The sequence below is a fragment of the Marmota monax genome, unplaced genomic scaffold (genome assembly GCF_021218885.2).
Source record: "Marmota monax isolate L192 unplaced genomic scaffold, Marmota_monax_Labrador192_F-V1.1 WCK01_AAM20220418_F8-fsc00039, whole genome shotgun sequence".
Taxonomy (NCBI): domain Eukaryota; kingdom Metazoa; phylum Chordata; class Mammalia; order Rodentia; family Sciuridae; genus Marmota; species Marmota monax.
The window spans coordinates 670,235-683,491 of NW_026693602.1; the positions used below are offsets into that span (position 1 = coordinate 670,235).

General features: G+C 37.5%; 1 protein-coding gene across 1 annotated transcript in view; it reads left to right on the plus strand.

Moving 5' to 3' along the window:
- Window positions 1–8,335, plus strand: part of Otud4 (OTU deubiquitinase 4) — a 46,054-nt gene extending 37,719 nt beyond the window's left edge. Inside the window, exons 19-21 of the mRNA XM_046459616.2 lie at window positions 281–541; window positions 2,013–2,053; window positions 3,317–8,335. Of these exons, the coding sequence (XP_046315572.1) occupies window positions 281–541; window positions 2,013–2,053; window positions 3,317–4,534 (1,520 nt within the window). The 3' untranslated portion in view covers window positions 4,535–8,335. The remainder of the gene's footprint in view (window positions 1–280; window positions 542–2,012; window positions 2,054–3,316) is intronic.
- Window positions 8,336–13,257: the final 4,922 nt, after the last annotated feature.

Below are 13,257 nucleotides of genomic sequence, written 5' to 3' on the forward strand. Positions count from 1 at the left end.
CTCTTTCCCAGTTGGACTCCTTGCAGACCTTGTGTCTTCTGAGAGCTACAGTTAGATATTGACTCAAAGCTTATTTCTTAGGCTTATTTCCTCTCTGTGTCCTGAAGAGTCCTGGGTTGATACTAGAATTAAAACTATGTTAGATTGCTTAACAACCTGCTGTTTTACTAGCTGTTTCGCTTGTAGCATTATTTACTTAATAGTGTAATATAAACTTGTATTTCTAGAGAATTATTTTTATCTTTTTGTAGATTTTAATTCTTGTCCCTCTCTTTTGTAGGTGTCCCTGCTCCGATTCCTGTTTTATCAGTGACACAGACTTTGACCACTGGACCTGATTCTGCTGTGTCTCAAGCTCATTTAACACCCTCTCCAGTTCCTGTGTCAATTCAGGCAGTTAACCAGCCCTTGATGCCTTTGCCTCAGACACTGAGCCTTTACCAAGACCCACTCTATCCTGGGTTTCCTTATAATGAAAAGGGAGATCGAGCCATTGCACCACCTTATTCACTGTGTCAGACTGGGGAGGACCTGCCTAAAGGTGAGCTCCTCCAAGTTCACATAGGTTGAGTAAGACATAAAAAGATGAAAATGCAGGCCAGAGACTCATTTATTAGCCAGAGGGAGGACTTAACAGAAGTTTGGCTTTTTTTTTTTTTAAAGAAGTGATTTTTGTGTTTAGTAATGGTTCTCTTCAAAAATGTCACTTTTTCATAAACAACCTTGAAACCATTTTGAATTATGTAAGATTTAACATTTTGTCCCATCATTCCATATGTAGAACACATATAAAAGCTTAAATATAGTATATAATATCTAATAAAATTATATAATTCATAATTACATTACTATATTACATGATGTTTATATTAGCTAATATTAACATTATATAATTTATCTCTAGATTAGCATTTCTAACCTGTTTTAATGTGCCTGTTTCAGTTTTGTTGAAGTGTACATAGAATTGAGAACTTTATTGAGGGCTTTATGGGTTGATATTTTCATTAATTGGACATCTAAACATCAACGAATTTTCTCAACACTGGTCTGGCTTTTGGGAGATATTGATATTACTTTATCTGTTAAAAAGTTAAGAAGATTGAATATTTGTAGTAACTCGTACAGTACTATATGTAGCAGTTTTTTAAAAATAATTCTTTAAAATTTGTTTTTCCCCCTTATTTTTAGGGATCTTACATATCTGTAGCCTCTATTTTTAGTTTACAAGTTTTCATACCTGTAAAACTGGAAGAGTAATACAGTGACTGCTTGTATACTCTTCTTCTTCTTCTTCTTTTTTTTTTTTAAAGACTTTAAACTTTATTTTACTTATTTGTTTGTATGTGGTTCTGAGGATTGAACCCAATGCCTTGCCCGTGTTAGGGGAGTGCTCTGCCACTGACCTGTAGCCCCAGCCCCTTTAACTTTTTGCCTAGATTGATGTGGATAGTTTGTTTTTAGTCAGTGAGTTTATATGGATAATGGGCTAATGGCAAATGAATAGCAGGAGTGTACTGTCCTACTAATCATAGTATCATTAAGTTAGGTTTATGTGATCTTATCATTCTCCCCAGCATTTTTATTTCATAATTTTTTAAACCTCACTGGTAAGTTAAAAAATTAACACTTGAGTTTCTTTCATCCAGATTCAGTTTTAATCAGATAGGAATATTAGTTTAAACCATTTTGGGATTTAGATGTTAATTAGAGGAAAAGCATACAGAATTAGAATTGCTTAGCAGCCTGTGGTTGTTTTCTTTGAGATAGGGCCTTGCTGAGTTGCTAAGGATGGCTTTGAATTTGTGATCCTCCTGCTTGGGCCTCTGGGATTACAGGTGTGTTCCACTGCACCAGTCCTGAATTTTGGCTCTGTTAGTTTTTGTTTTACATCACAGGTCGGAGAATACAATTCTAGTAGATAAAATGCTCTTTAGGAACTGTGTATCGATCGAGATGATAAAGAAATGCTTTGTGAATGTATATTTTTAACAAGCGAATACTTTTGTTTTCAGATAAGAACATTCTTAGATTTTTCTTCAATCTTGGAGTGAAGGTAATTTACATTTATCATTTTAAAGTTGTTTTATTATTAAGTTAATTCTGTTTTAAATTATTACCATAGTGTTTACTCTTGTATTATCTGGCAGTAACCTCAGGTTTACCAAATATTTTCTTAAGAACCAGAGTTTTCAGCATTTTACAGGATGCTTTTGGTTGTGTAGAGGTTCCTGTGTTTGCTTGCTCTTAGTTAATGATGATTTAACTTAGGAATACATTCAGGAATTAGCCATAATTCCAGGGACCTCATGGAAATGTCCTTACTGGGGAAAGTGGATGAAATTTCTGGGTTTGAAGTTCTCTTTCACAGCTTATAGCTGTGTATTCCTGGGTAAGCCACAGTGTCTCTGAGCATGGCTTTCTTCATCTATAGAATGGTTTTAATGTTTGCTACCTGCCTCAGTTATTGAAAGGACCAAAGGAAATAACAAATGAAAGTATTAGTATGTGAAGTGGGAGGCTTGTATGTTCACTAGCATAGCAGAGAGGTCCTTTGGAAATCAGTCACCTAAAAATACTTTTTCTTAACAAGAGGCTAGAGAACTCTCTGTCAGTGCTAGGCTGTCTGTAGTTTCTGTGGGTTCTAGATATTTCAGAGAGTAAATAAAGCACTCTGTCCTGGTCTAGTGACCAAGTTTCATAAGGCCTTGTGCCATATTCAGCACCTGGTTTTGCATTTATGTAGGCTTTATCTAATTGGCTGGTTATATTTTCTTCATATTTTGGTATTTAGCTGAACCCATGCAGAGGAAGGATTTGGAGTATTTCATTTTGAACATTAGCCTTCTTTGAGTAGAGGATCTAACCTAATTTTTGCAGCTGGAGTACTCTGGGGTTTTCATACTCATTGAGTCCTGTCAGTAAAGATCATCTACTCCTCTATCAGCATTTTCCTTAAGAATAGGTCCAGGCAAGTGAACCGGCTGGCAGGGTCATACAATCAGTCAGTGGGAGAACCAGAAAGTGAATGTAGGTCTAGTTAAGCTGCCAGTTATAGAGATGATGTTTACTATCAGCCTCTGTAGCAGGACTTTGGATTGGTTTCAAGACAGGAGCAAAGGATGGAATCTTGAAGTGCAGCACGATTTTCTTTTTCCTGATGGGGGTATAGCAATGATCTGGTATTTGGACTGTAGTTAGGTTTGTGTTCTTTGTAGGCATGAGAAGCTTCTCTTGAGCCTACTGTTTTGAGATGGGTACACTCAAACCTTTTTAATTTTCCCTTTTATTTACTTTTACTATTTTGTATCTCTTTCAGGCATATAGTTGTCCTATGTGGGCCCCACATTCTTACCTTTACCCTTTGCACCAGGCCTACCTGGCAGCCTGCAGGATGTACCCAAAAGTCCCAGTACCTGTGTATCCTCATAATCCTTGGTTCCAAGAAGCTCCTTCTGCTCAGAATGAAAGTGATTGTACTTGTACCGATGCACACTTTCCTATGCAGACTGAGGCCAGTGTTAATGGTCAGATGCCTCAGGCAGATATTGGACCACCGACGTTTTCTTCACCTCTGGTTATCCCTCCATCTCAGGTGTCTGAAAGTCATGGACAGTTGTCTTACCAGGCTGATCTTGAATCTGAGAACACTGGGCAGCTTCTTCATGCTGAATATGAAGAGTCACTAAGTGGCAAGAACATGTATCCACAACCGTCCTTTGGACCTAATCCATTCTTAGGCCCAGTTCCCATTGCACCTCCTTTCTTTCCTCATGTTTGGTATGGATACCCTTTTCAGGGGTTCATAGAAAATCCTGTAATGAGGCAGAATATTGTCCTGCCTTCTGATGAGAAAGGAGAATTGGATCTGCCTCTGGAAAGCCTGGATCTCTCTAAAGAATGTGGTTCAGTCTTAGCAGTAAATGAATTTCCAGAAGCCAGGGGTGAAGTTGTACACACTCTCCCTGAAACAAGCGTGAGCAGCAAACATGAAGGCCGAGCAGAGCAGTCATCCCAGACACGAAAGGCAGATCTGACCCTGGCTTCTGCACTTCCTGGAGCAGAGGGAAAGTCTCATCTTCCTTCTCAGATTCTAAACAGAGAGAGAGAAACTGTGTCTGTTAAACTTGAGCCTAAGAGGACCATTCAAAGTCTGAAAGAAAAACCAGAGAAAGTAAAAGATCCAAAGACTGCTGCTGATGTGGTCAGCCCTGGGGCCAACTCTATGGATAGCAGAGTGCAAAGACCAAAAGAAGAGAGTTCAGAAGATGAAAATGAAGTGTCTAATATTCTGAGAAGTGGCAGATCCAAGCAGTTCTATAATCAAACTTATGGAGGCAGGAAGTACAAAAGTGATTGGGGCTATTCTGGTAGGGGCGGATATCAACACGTGAGAGGTGAGGAGACCTGGAAAGGGCAGCCGAGCAGAAGCCGGGATGAAGGTTATCAGTACCATCGAAATGTCAGAGGACGTCCATATAGGGGCGATAGGAGGAGATCAGGGATGGGAGATGGCCATAGGGGACAACACACCTGATGGTTGTTGCTCTGATGTTTTAGAACAGAAGCCCTTTCTTAGGTGGAGTATTTCTGGAGGCTTTAAAAAAATACATTAAAATAAAAACCCAAATTGGAATTATCTCCTCCCCTCCCCCTTTACCCTCATTCTCATTCTGGATGAGATTTTGGACATGAGTCAGGGGCAGGTGAATTTTTGGCATTGCCATTTATCTTCATTCACAGTCTGTTTTCATTTATTTATCAGGTGACTGCCCCCATAAAAACTAGAAAATAAGTTTGTTAAAGTATTTTTTATAAACAGCCTAATATAAAACATTATAGATTTAGTGTTTGGTTTTTTTCCTTGTAAAAGTTTGATTTCAAATGTTGGAAATGGTGTGCTTTATAGTGTTTACTAAAGTGACAAAACACCATTGGACACAGTATAGATTCCAAAATATAACATTGCACCAAATAGAAATGTATATTTTATTATGCAATGCCTTAGTCATAAACTGGGCTCAAACGATTCTCAGCCTAAAACACTGTTGTCTTTTAAAATGCTTCCAACCCAAAGGCCTTTCATCTCAATATCTGTCAAACTTGAATAATGTCTTCTCTTTAATATTACATATAAGGCAGCCTATTAACCTGTGTCTTAGAAATGTATATAGTTCTTTTAATATTCATAGGGTATATTTTTGGTGAGTATTTGTTGAATTTGAGATTGCATACAAGAATAGATGTTTAAGAAATAGTAGGAAATTCCAGTGAAATGGCTGTTTCCACCAAGAATTCTTAGCACTGGTGTAAATATCATGGTGCCTACTCGAAAGAAATGTAGATGCTATGCATTTTGAAAATAATCTGCATCTGTTAAAATTGCAGAAGTTTTTTAATGCCACTTTAACACTAATGCACTGACAGATTCTAAATATTTTGTGAGAAGAAATGTTAAAAATTTTTAGCTTGACAGGTTTCTATAGAGAGTGACTGTTTTGTTTTTCCCTTGCACCATTGGTTTTGTATCACTTTACATTTGCATGTTCAATTTGTCATGGCTGGAATTGTACGAAAATAAGAATGATTGTAACTTCTAGTTCTTATCTAGAGGATGCTGCTAGAAAATGGTTTTGCTTTGCATTTTATAACTTATTACTCTGGTAACATGTCTTCTATCCCTCTTCCTTCCAGTCTTCAGTATTTACTAGAGTTCCCTTTGCATGTTGCACTCTGTTCTCATTTGGAGATTGGACTCTAACTAACACAGTATTCATTCATCTGTGTTACTTTGTAAAAATAACTGTAGCTTGTATTTCTTATTTGTACATACCAATGTGAAAATCTACCCTTTTTTAAATGTTGAGATTATCTTTTGATCAGGAAGTTTGAGTGCTATGCAAATAATACAGTACTTTTTCTTTGCATGCCATGTGTAATATACCTAGCCAAAATAGATGTGGCTTTTTTTTTTTAAAGCAGATTACTTTAAAAGCAAATATAATTCACTTGAATTGACAAAGCAGATGAGTTTTCTGGGTTCTCTGATAACCTGTAGGAGTGTGTGGATGTCAGCTAGGCTCAGTGAATCTCCACTGTACTGTAATAATGGTTATTTACCTCTGTGCTGTTTTTAATTACCTAATGTCTATGTAACTGCTGATTTGGGTAGTATTAGCATTTAGATATTTTGTAACATAGGATTTTAGAGAGCACTTTGAAAGATAACATTTTATTATGATGGTGCTAGGTAAAAATTTGTAAAGACTGGGATGGTTATGGATAGAAAAATTGAAAGAACCTGTTGAGGAATTTCTGTTGTCACCTTCTAAGCTAGAGCAGTTGTTGAAGGTACTGCTGAAACCTGTTTTTCCTTAATATCAGTAGCTGAATTATGAAATGAGAAGCTTAGAAGGCTCTTCTTTTTCAGCCCCCCCTTTTATTGTAGGTTAGTTTATCTGATAATTTCTATTATGAAAATCATTTTGATATAAATACCAGATTTAAAAGTTCAATGTAAGTTTGATCTCAGGAGTAAAAGTAATTGTTTCCAGTGTCCTTTATTGTATTGACTGGGATTTGATCTGTTTCTGGAAATGTTTAAAAATTGGATAGGACAGAATTCTTTTGGTTTCTTCACTGTCATCCTACCTTACCTCAATTAACGAAAGACTCATCACTCCTGAGGGAAGCACTGATTTGCTTCCTGTTTCCCATCTCTAACCTCCAGCACAGGGTGGAATCAGTGCTGAAAGAATTTTAGCAGATGGTACTTTTCTCAGTGACCTCTGGAATAAAAGAACTCTGACTTTTGTTAGTTTTAAAATTATCACTCTTTGCATGAAGGTCAGTTTTTTTTTTTTTCCTTTAGATTTGTTTTTAAATGTTTTAGTCCAGGGGATTTTGCCTTATGCTGAGGTCAAACTAAGGCCAAGCAAGCTTTTGTCCTTTATATTATAACTGTATGTCATATTATATATTGACTTGAGATAATTCTATATAAGAAAAAGGCAGAAGGGTAGAATGGAGAATCATTTATATTTTGATTTGGAAATTATGAAACTTCAGCATATTATGATCAGACATATTTTGAAGAACAAATGTTTAGACTGACCAAAGCTCACTTGTTTTTGTTTAGTTCGGTGCTTCTTCTGAACTTGAGTCCAGCTCCCCTTCTTGTAGTATTGTGCATATGTCTCTTCTTCAAGTTCATTTCCCTCAGATCCATCTTCCATTCTTGCCCTCCATGCTCCTTGTAGCAGGATGCTGGCAGCTGTGTTGTCCTCCTGTCGTTCCTGGTATTCCACGAGTCCACTGTCATGGCAGACCCAAGCTCAGACCTGCCTCCATCTGACAGCGGTGGGTTTCTTGAAACCACAGTGCTGAGACAGCTTATCTGAAGCAAACTCTATTCTTGCAGTGTGTTGTTTCCTTTGTGACTCAAGGGTGAATTAAAATGCCTGTGAACTGCAAACTTGCTTAAGATTGACTTGGTGCAATAAAGTTTCTTTCTAACCATTTCTGGTTTAGAAAATACTCAGCCATCCTAGAAACTAGCAATATTTATTTTTGCCTCATTTGTTTTGCCTTCAGTTTTAGATGAGGTAAATTTTTTCGTCTTTCACTTATGGGTACTAAGCAAGGCCCATTCCAGTGTTGCTGAAGAGAATGCGTATTTGGCTACACTGTTTCTGTGTACTGTATCTTGCTCCCCATTTTATGTCTAAAGGCTATTGTTTTTGTTTTAAAATCTTAATAATGGCTCATTTCCAGTATGTCAGTTTCAAAGAACTAAGGTTTGCTACTAGTGTCAGCCATTTACTCTCCCGCTGATTGGGATTTTTTTTTTTTTCTTAGAAGAGATTTTCTCCTCCCTGCCCCCTGAAATACAAGTTTTAGAGAATCCTTTAAGAGGGGTGGGTGCATGTCTTAATGCTGGGAAGCAGCAACTTTGGGGTTGGATTTACTTGAATGGATTAAAAATTGCATTGTTACAGAGCTAGAAAAATTTATGTATAAAAATGATAATAGCCTTACACTGAGTACAAATAATACTTACAAGCATGTGAAGATGTGATCATTTGTGATGTTACTTGTAAAAAAAAGTATATATACATATCTTTTGAAGTGTTGAAAGGAAAATAGTACTTTATATTCTTTATCATATCACTTTTTGTAAGTGTTGAATATATTCCTGTTTATTTTTCTATGTTCTGTTTTGTAGCCTTAAGAAGTGTTTCAAACATATCTGAATGTACAAATAAGAGTAAATGCCCTACATGGTGTGATGCTGCATTATATATAAAACTGTGTGCATATATTAAATTTTGTCTCTTGATCCTACTTGTGATTCTTTGGTTTCAGGGGAAATCAAGTAATATAGCATATAAATCTTAGTAAGCTTTCTTAGAATAAGGATGGTTTCTTTGGTTCTTTCACAGCCACAAGACAATTCTTTTATGTAAACTAAAAGTCATTTGGGATTTGTGACCCATAGGTGATATTATTTTCCACATTACTTGCCTAAGGTCATACAACTACCAAGTGGTGGGATTTGGACCTGAACCTAGTTCTGTAGTTTTACAGCTGATGCTATCATTTTTTTTTCAGCAGCCACAAAATGAATTGAGAATATGCAGGATACTTGAGTTGATGAGGGTAATTTTTTTTTTTGCATTTCTATTAAATGTTTTCTGAAGGGAAAGCAAATTGAAAGCTTTGAAAACAGATTTGAGTATACCTAATACTTTGAAAACCCAACAATTTTATTTTTAGTTTTTTTTTGCAGTGCTAGGGATTGAACCCAGGGCCTCTGTGCACACTGGGCATGTGCTCTACCACTGAGTTAATAACATTTCCAGCCCACCATTAAATGTTGATGTTTTGTTGCAGAACTGGGGATTGAACCCAGTGATACTTCACCACTGAACTACACCCCCAGCCCTTTTTAAAAAAATTTGAAACAGAATTTCCCTAAATTGCTGAGGCTTCCTTTGAACCTGTGACCCTCCTGCCTTAGCTTCCATAGTTGCTGGGATTATAGGCGTGTGTCACTCTGCCCTACTAAATTCATTCCTTTATTAAATCAAGCCAACTCTGAATATTAAGAGTATTTGTTTAAATATACTTAGAATGTGAACTCTTAGGAAAGTTTAGCTTCCTCACAAAGCAGAGCCTGAAACAGTGCTCATTCAGTGCATGTATTTAAAAGAGAACCTGATACACATGGGCACAGGAACAACAAGGGACAGAATGAGCCAGTGTAAAGAAAAATCACAGCTGGGGCAAGGGATGTAGTTCAGGGCAAGAGCGGTTGCCTAAGCCCTGTGGGTTCCAACCCCAGCACTACTTACAAGTTGGATAGCTTGCTTGAGACTGCTTGAGAAGTTTGGTAAAATATAACAACATTGTTGGGGAAGGAGTAATGGGGAAACACTTATCTATTAGTTGGCTAGCAGGTTTGCCCATGGTCAACAGAAGCCAGAGATGAGAACAAGATGTCCAGCTGGATGGGATAAAAGGTGATATCAAGGGAAGTAATTTGTCCTCAAGAGGTGCAAGATGGGGTTTCTCTGAAGTTTTCTATAATTAGAAGGCCTATCCTTCACCTAGAATAATTAGGCTTTTCTATATAACATTGAAGTACTTTTGGGTCCAGAACTAGGGAAAAGTATGAGAATGGAAACAAAAGAGGAAGTCACTATGCCCAACTTTCCTATACAAACCTATGCGTCCTTATCACATCTTGTGAATCCTGGGTGCCTCAAAATTGTTAAGTACTTTGGATCAGTGTTTCAAGAGGAGCTATAGACCTCATCATGTTGAAGCTTTTTAGATGGATCCTTTAATGAGTTTACTAGAGAAACAGGCTTCAGTCAACCCTTTAAAAATACATACTGACATACTGGTCTTCTAATTACATTTTTGTTTTTCATTTGTATTTGGGAAAAAACAATGAGAGTAAAGGCCAAAGATGAAGAGTGTGAGACAGTTTTTTTTTTTTCCTTTTAATATTAACTGGCAGATAATTGAGAAACTTACCTTTGGACTGACCACCTTTTAAAGATGAGTAGAAAATGAGCTTTTTTTTTAAACCCACTAGGGATTTACCGGATGTGTTACTTGTTACATGTTTTCTGCCATTTGCTTTGTAAATTGGGTGTTAGTAAAAGCATTTAATTAATGTTGTAGTTAATCCCAAGGGCACCTTGCCACTAAGCTACATTCCCTAGCCTTTGGATTTTTTTTTCTTTGGGGGGAGGGGACGGGGGAGATGGTCTTGGCAAAGTTGCCCAGGCTGGCCTTGAATCTGTGATCCTTCTGCCTCAACCTCCACAGCAGCTGAAATTACAGGCATGCACTATTGGCTTGGCTCTTCTAGGATTGTAAAAAAGGTGTTTTTATAAATGGGGAAAGAAAGAAGAAACAGTCATTAAATGTGATACTAAGCCTGTGCGCCATGAGGAAGGAATGGACCTGGACAGCCAGTCTGTTTCCTTAGCCAAGAATTGTGTAGATACGGGAGATGTAGACTTAGGTACATGCAAGGTTGGGAGCTGATACTAACACAGTTGTGACCTCTGTGGAAAGGTCAGTAACAGTAAACTTTTTCTATAAACAAGACCATTGGTCTAAGTTCCAGATCTTATAAACAAAAATACCCACCTAGCCTGATGGCAATAGCACATGCTTATAATTCCATCCACTCAAGAGTCTGAGGCAAGTGGATTCTGTTTGAGGCCAGCTTAGGCAAGTTAATGAGACCCTATCTCAAAAAACAAAAAGCTGGTAGAGCACTTGCCTACTAGCATGCACAAACAAGGCCTAGGTTCAATCTCAAGTACTGGAAACAAACAATAAAACCCCCAACTCGCTGGGAAGGTTGCACTTTAGTTTCCAGGCCCAAGAATTTGCAAATTAAGAAAAGTGAAAAGAAGTTCCTACTTAGGTTACTTGGCAGAAAGCAAATGGAAAGCCTTTCGAGGGGCAGACCTTGCCCAAGAAGCCAAGGTAAGTTGGTGGCCAGCAATAGAAAAACAGCTTGACAAATAAGGACTTATTTTCTTCATAAGAAATATGGAGGAAAGTGACTTGCAGGCAGTTGTAAAGTGTAAGGATGAGCATTCTTCACACATACCTTACATTTTTTTTAAGTTGTAGATGGACACAATACCTTTATTTTTTATTTCTACATGTTTTGGTGATGAAGATAAAACCTAGTGCCTCACACATGCTAATCAAGCGTGCTACAACCCCAGCTCCTCCTTACATCTCAACCTTGTGGCCACAAGTTCTTGCTGTGTCACACCCACAAGAATCAGTTAACTAGATACACATATTCTAGGAAAGCATGGCTTTCAACTTAATTGGTCAGATCTGGGTCATGTGACCTACTTAACTGCAAGAGAACAAAGAAACTATGAAAAAGGATCTGTAGGATTCTTAGGTTATTCTGACTGATCACCTGGGTTTACAGACACTGTGTATCCTAACCTGGCATGGAGGTAGATGGTGGTGAGCACAGGGAATTACTGTTTGCCACACTAGATGTCAAAATTTTTGTCTCACTGTACATTGGTTAACCACAAGGAAACAACTCATTAGTATAATAGTAGACAAAAATAGCAAGTTGCTGCCATCAGTGGATGGAATGTTTCAAAATATTAAGACAAACGAATAAAAATAAGTGCTCCTGAGAAACCTGTTATTTTGATAATTCTAGCTGCTTATCTAACTGGCTATGCATTTCAACCTCAAACAGGCAGAGAAAGCCCATTACTATGTACCTATATACCTTCTACTCAATCTTTTTTTTTTTTTTTGGTACAGGGGATTGAACTCAGGGACTTGACCACTGAGCAACATCCCCAGCCCTATTTTGTATTTTATTTAGATAGGGTCGGTCTCAGTTGCTTAGTGCCTGACCCCTGCTGAGGCTGGCTTTGAACTTGTGATCCTCCAGCTTCAGCCTCCTGAACTGCAGGTGTGCCTGGCCTACACATCTCTTAGAATGCTCCTTTCTGTCTCTCACTTGTCATATGCATATCCTGTTTTACATGAATAAGTTCTAACAACCTCTCTGCCTCTCATATGGGACAGGTGGTATTATACTCCCAGGAGCTATTTCCTTCATGCAGTCCTTCCTGATTCTCAGAGTGATTTTGAACCATTTCATACTTAGAATATGACAGGCACTAAGGGGTTGACATACACTTGTGTTGAGAAACACAATGAAATCACAGAATTGAAGTTTTTTTTTTTTTTTTCCTTCTTGTTATGGGGATTGAATTCAGGGGCACTTTACCAATTAACTACACCCTGAGTCCTTTTTGAGATAAGGTTTTACCAAGTTGTCCAGGCTGGCCTTGAACTTGGTGATTCTCCCACTTCAGTCTTCACAGTAGCTGGGATTACAGGTGTGTGCCACTGTGCCAGGCACAATTGAGCAGTTTTCTCTCTGGCATATATGCTCATTCCTTCAATATGCCAGTCCCACATACTGTACTATATACTGAGTGATAAATGAGACAAGACTGGACTTCAACATGTTTATGTTCTAAAATCAGGTTAAACTGAAGAAAATAACTGTAGCAGGACATATTAACAGTTTCTTTTTCTTTGGTGGTACTAGGGATTGAATTCAGGGTACATCTCAGCCCTTTTTGAGACATACTCTTGCCAAGTTGCCAAGGCTGGCTTTGAACTTGGAATGGTCCTATCTCAGCCTTCCGAGTTGGCTGGGATTACAGGTGTGCACCACTACACCTGATAATATTTGCATTGATGGTGACAAACTCTGGTGTCAGCAAAGTTAGGGCTTTCTACAGCATATAACATTTAAATCTATGTCTTCAAATTTCATTTGCATAAAATACTACCTTATAATTAATACACATTTTAATCAGTAATACATCCATCCCAAGTATTTTTAGAAATAAAAGAAGCTTGTCTTATTTTACTCAATATATTTGAAATAATCATACATTTAACCCATCCTAAAAACCAGAACTACTAACTTTAGTGTAATCCCATTTATGTACAAGACAAACCCTTTACATATTCTCACTTAGCAAAGTGCATAGAAAAAAGCATGAAAGAATAAACTCAAACATTGGTAACCCCTGGGAGCATAATGTAGGGAGATCATTTTTATTCCATAAGTATACTTCTGAATAGTTTAAATTTCCACAGTAAACACGTATTTATGCATTACATAAAATTTATTTTCAGAAGGCCTAATAGGGTCCAATTAAACCAAAC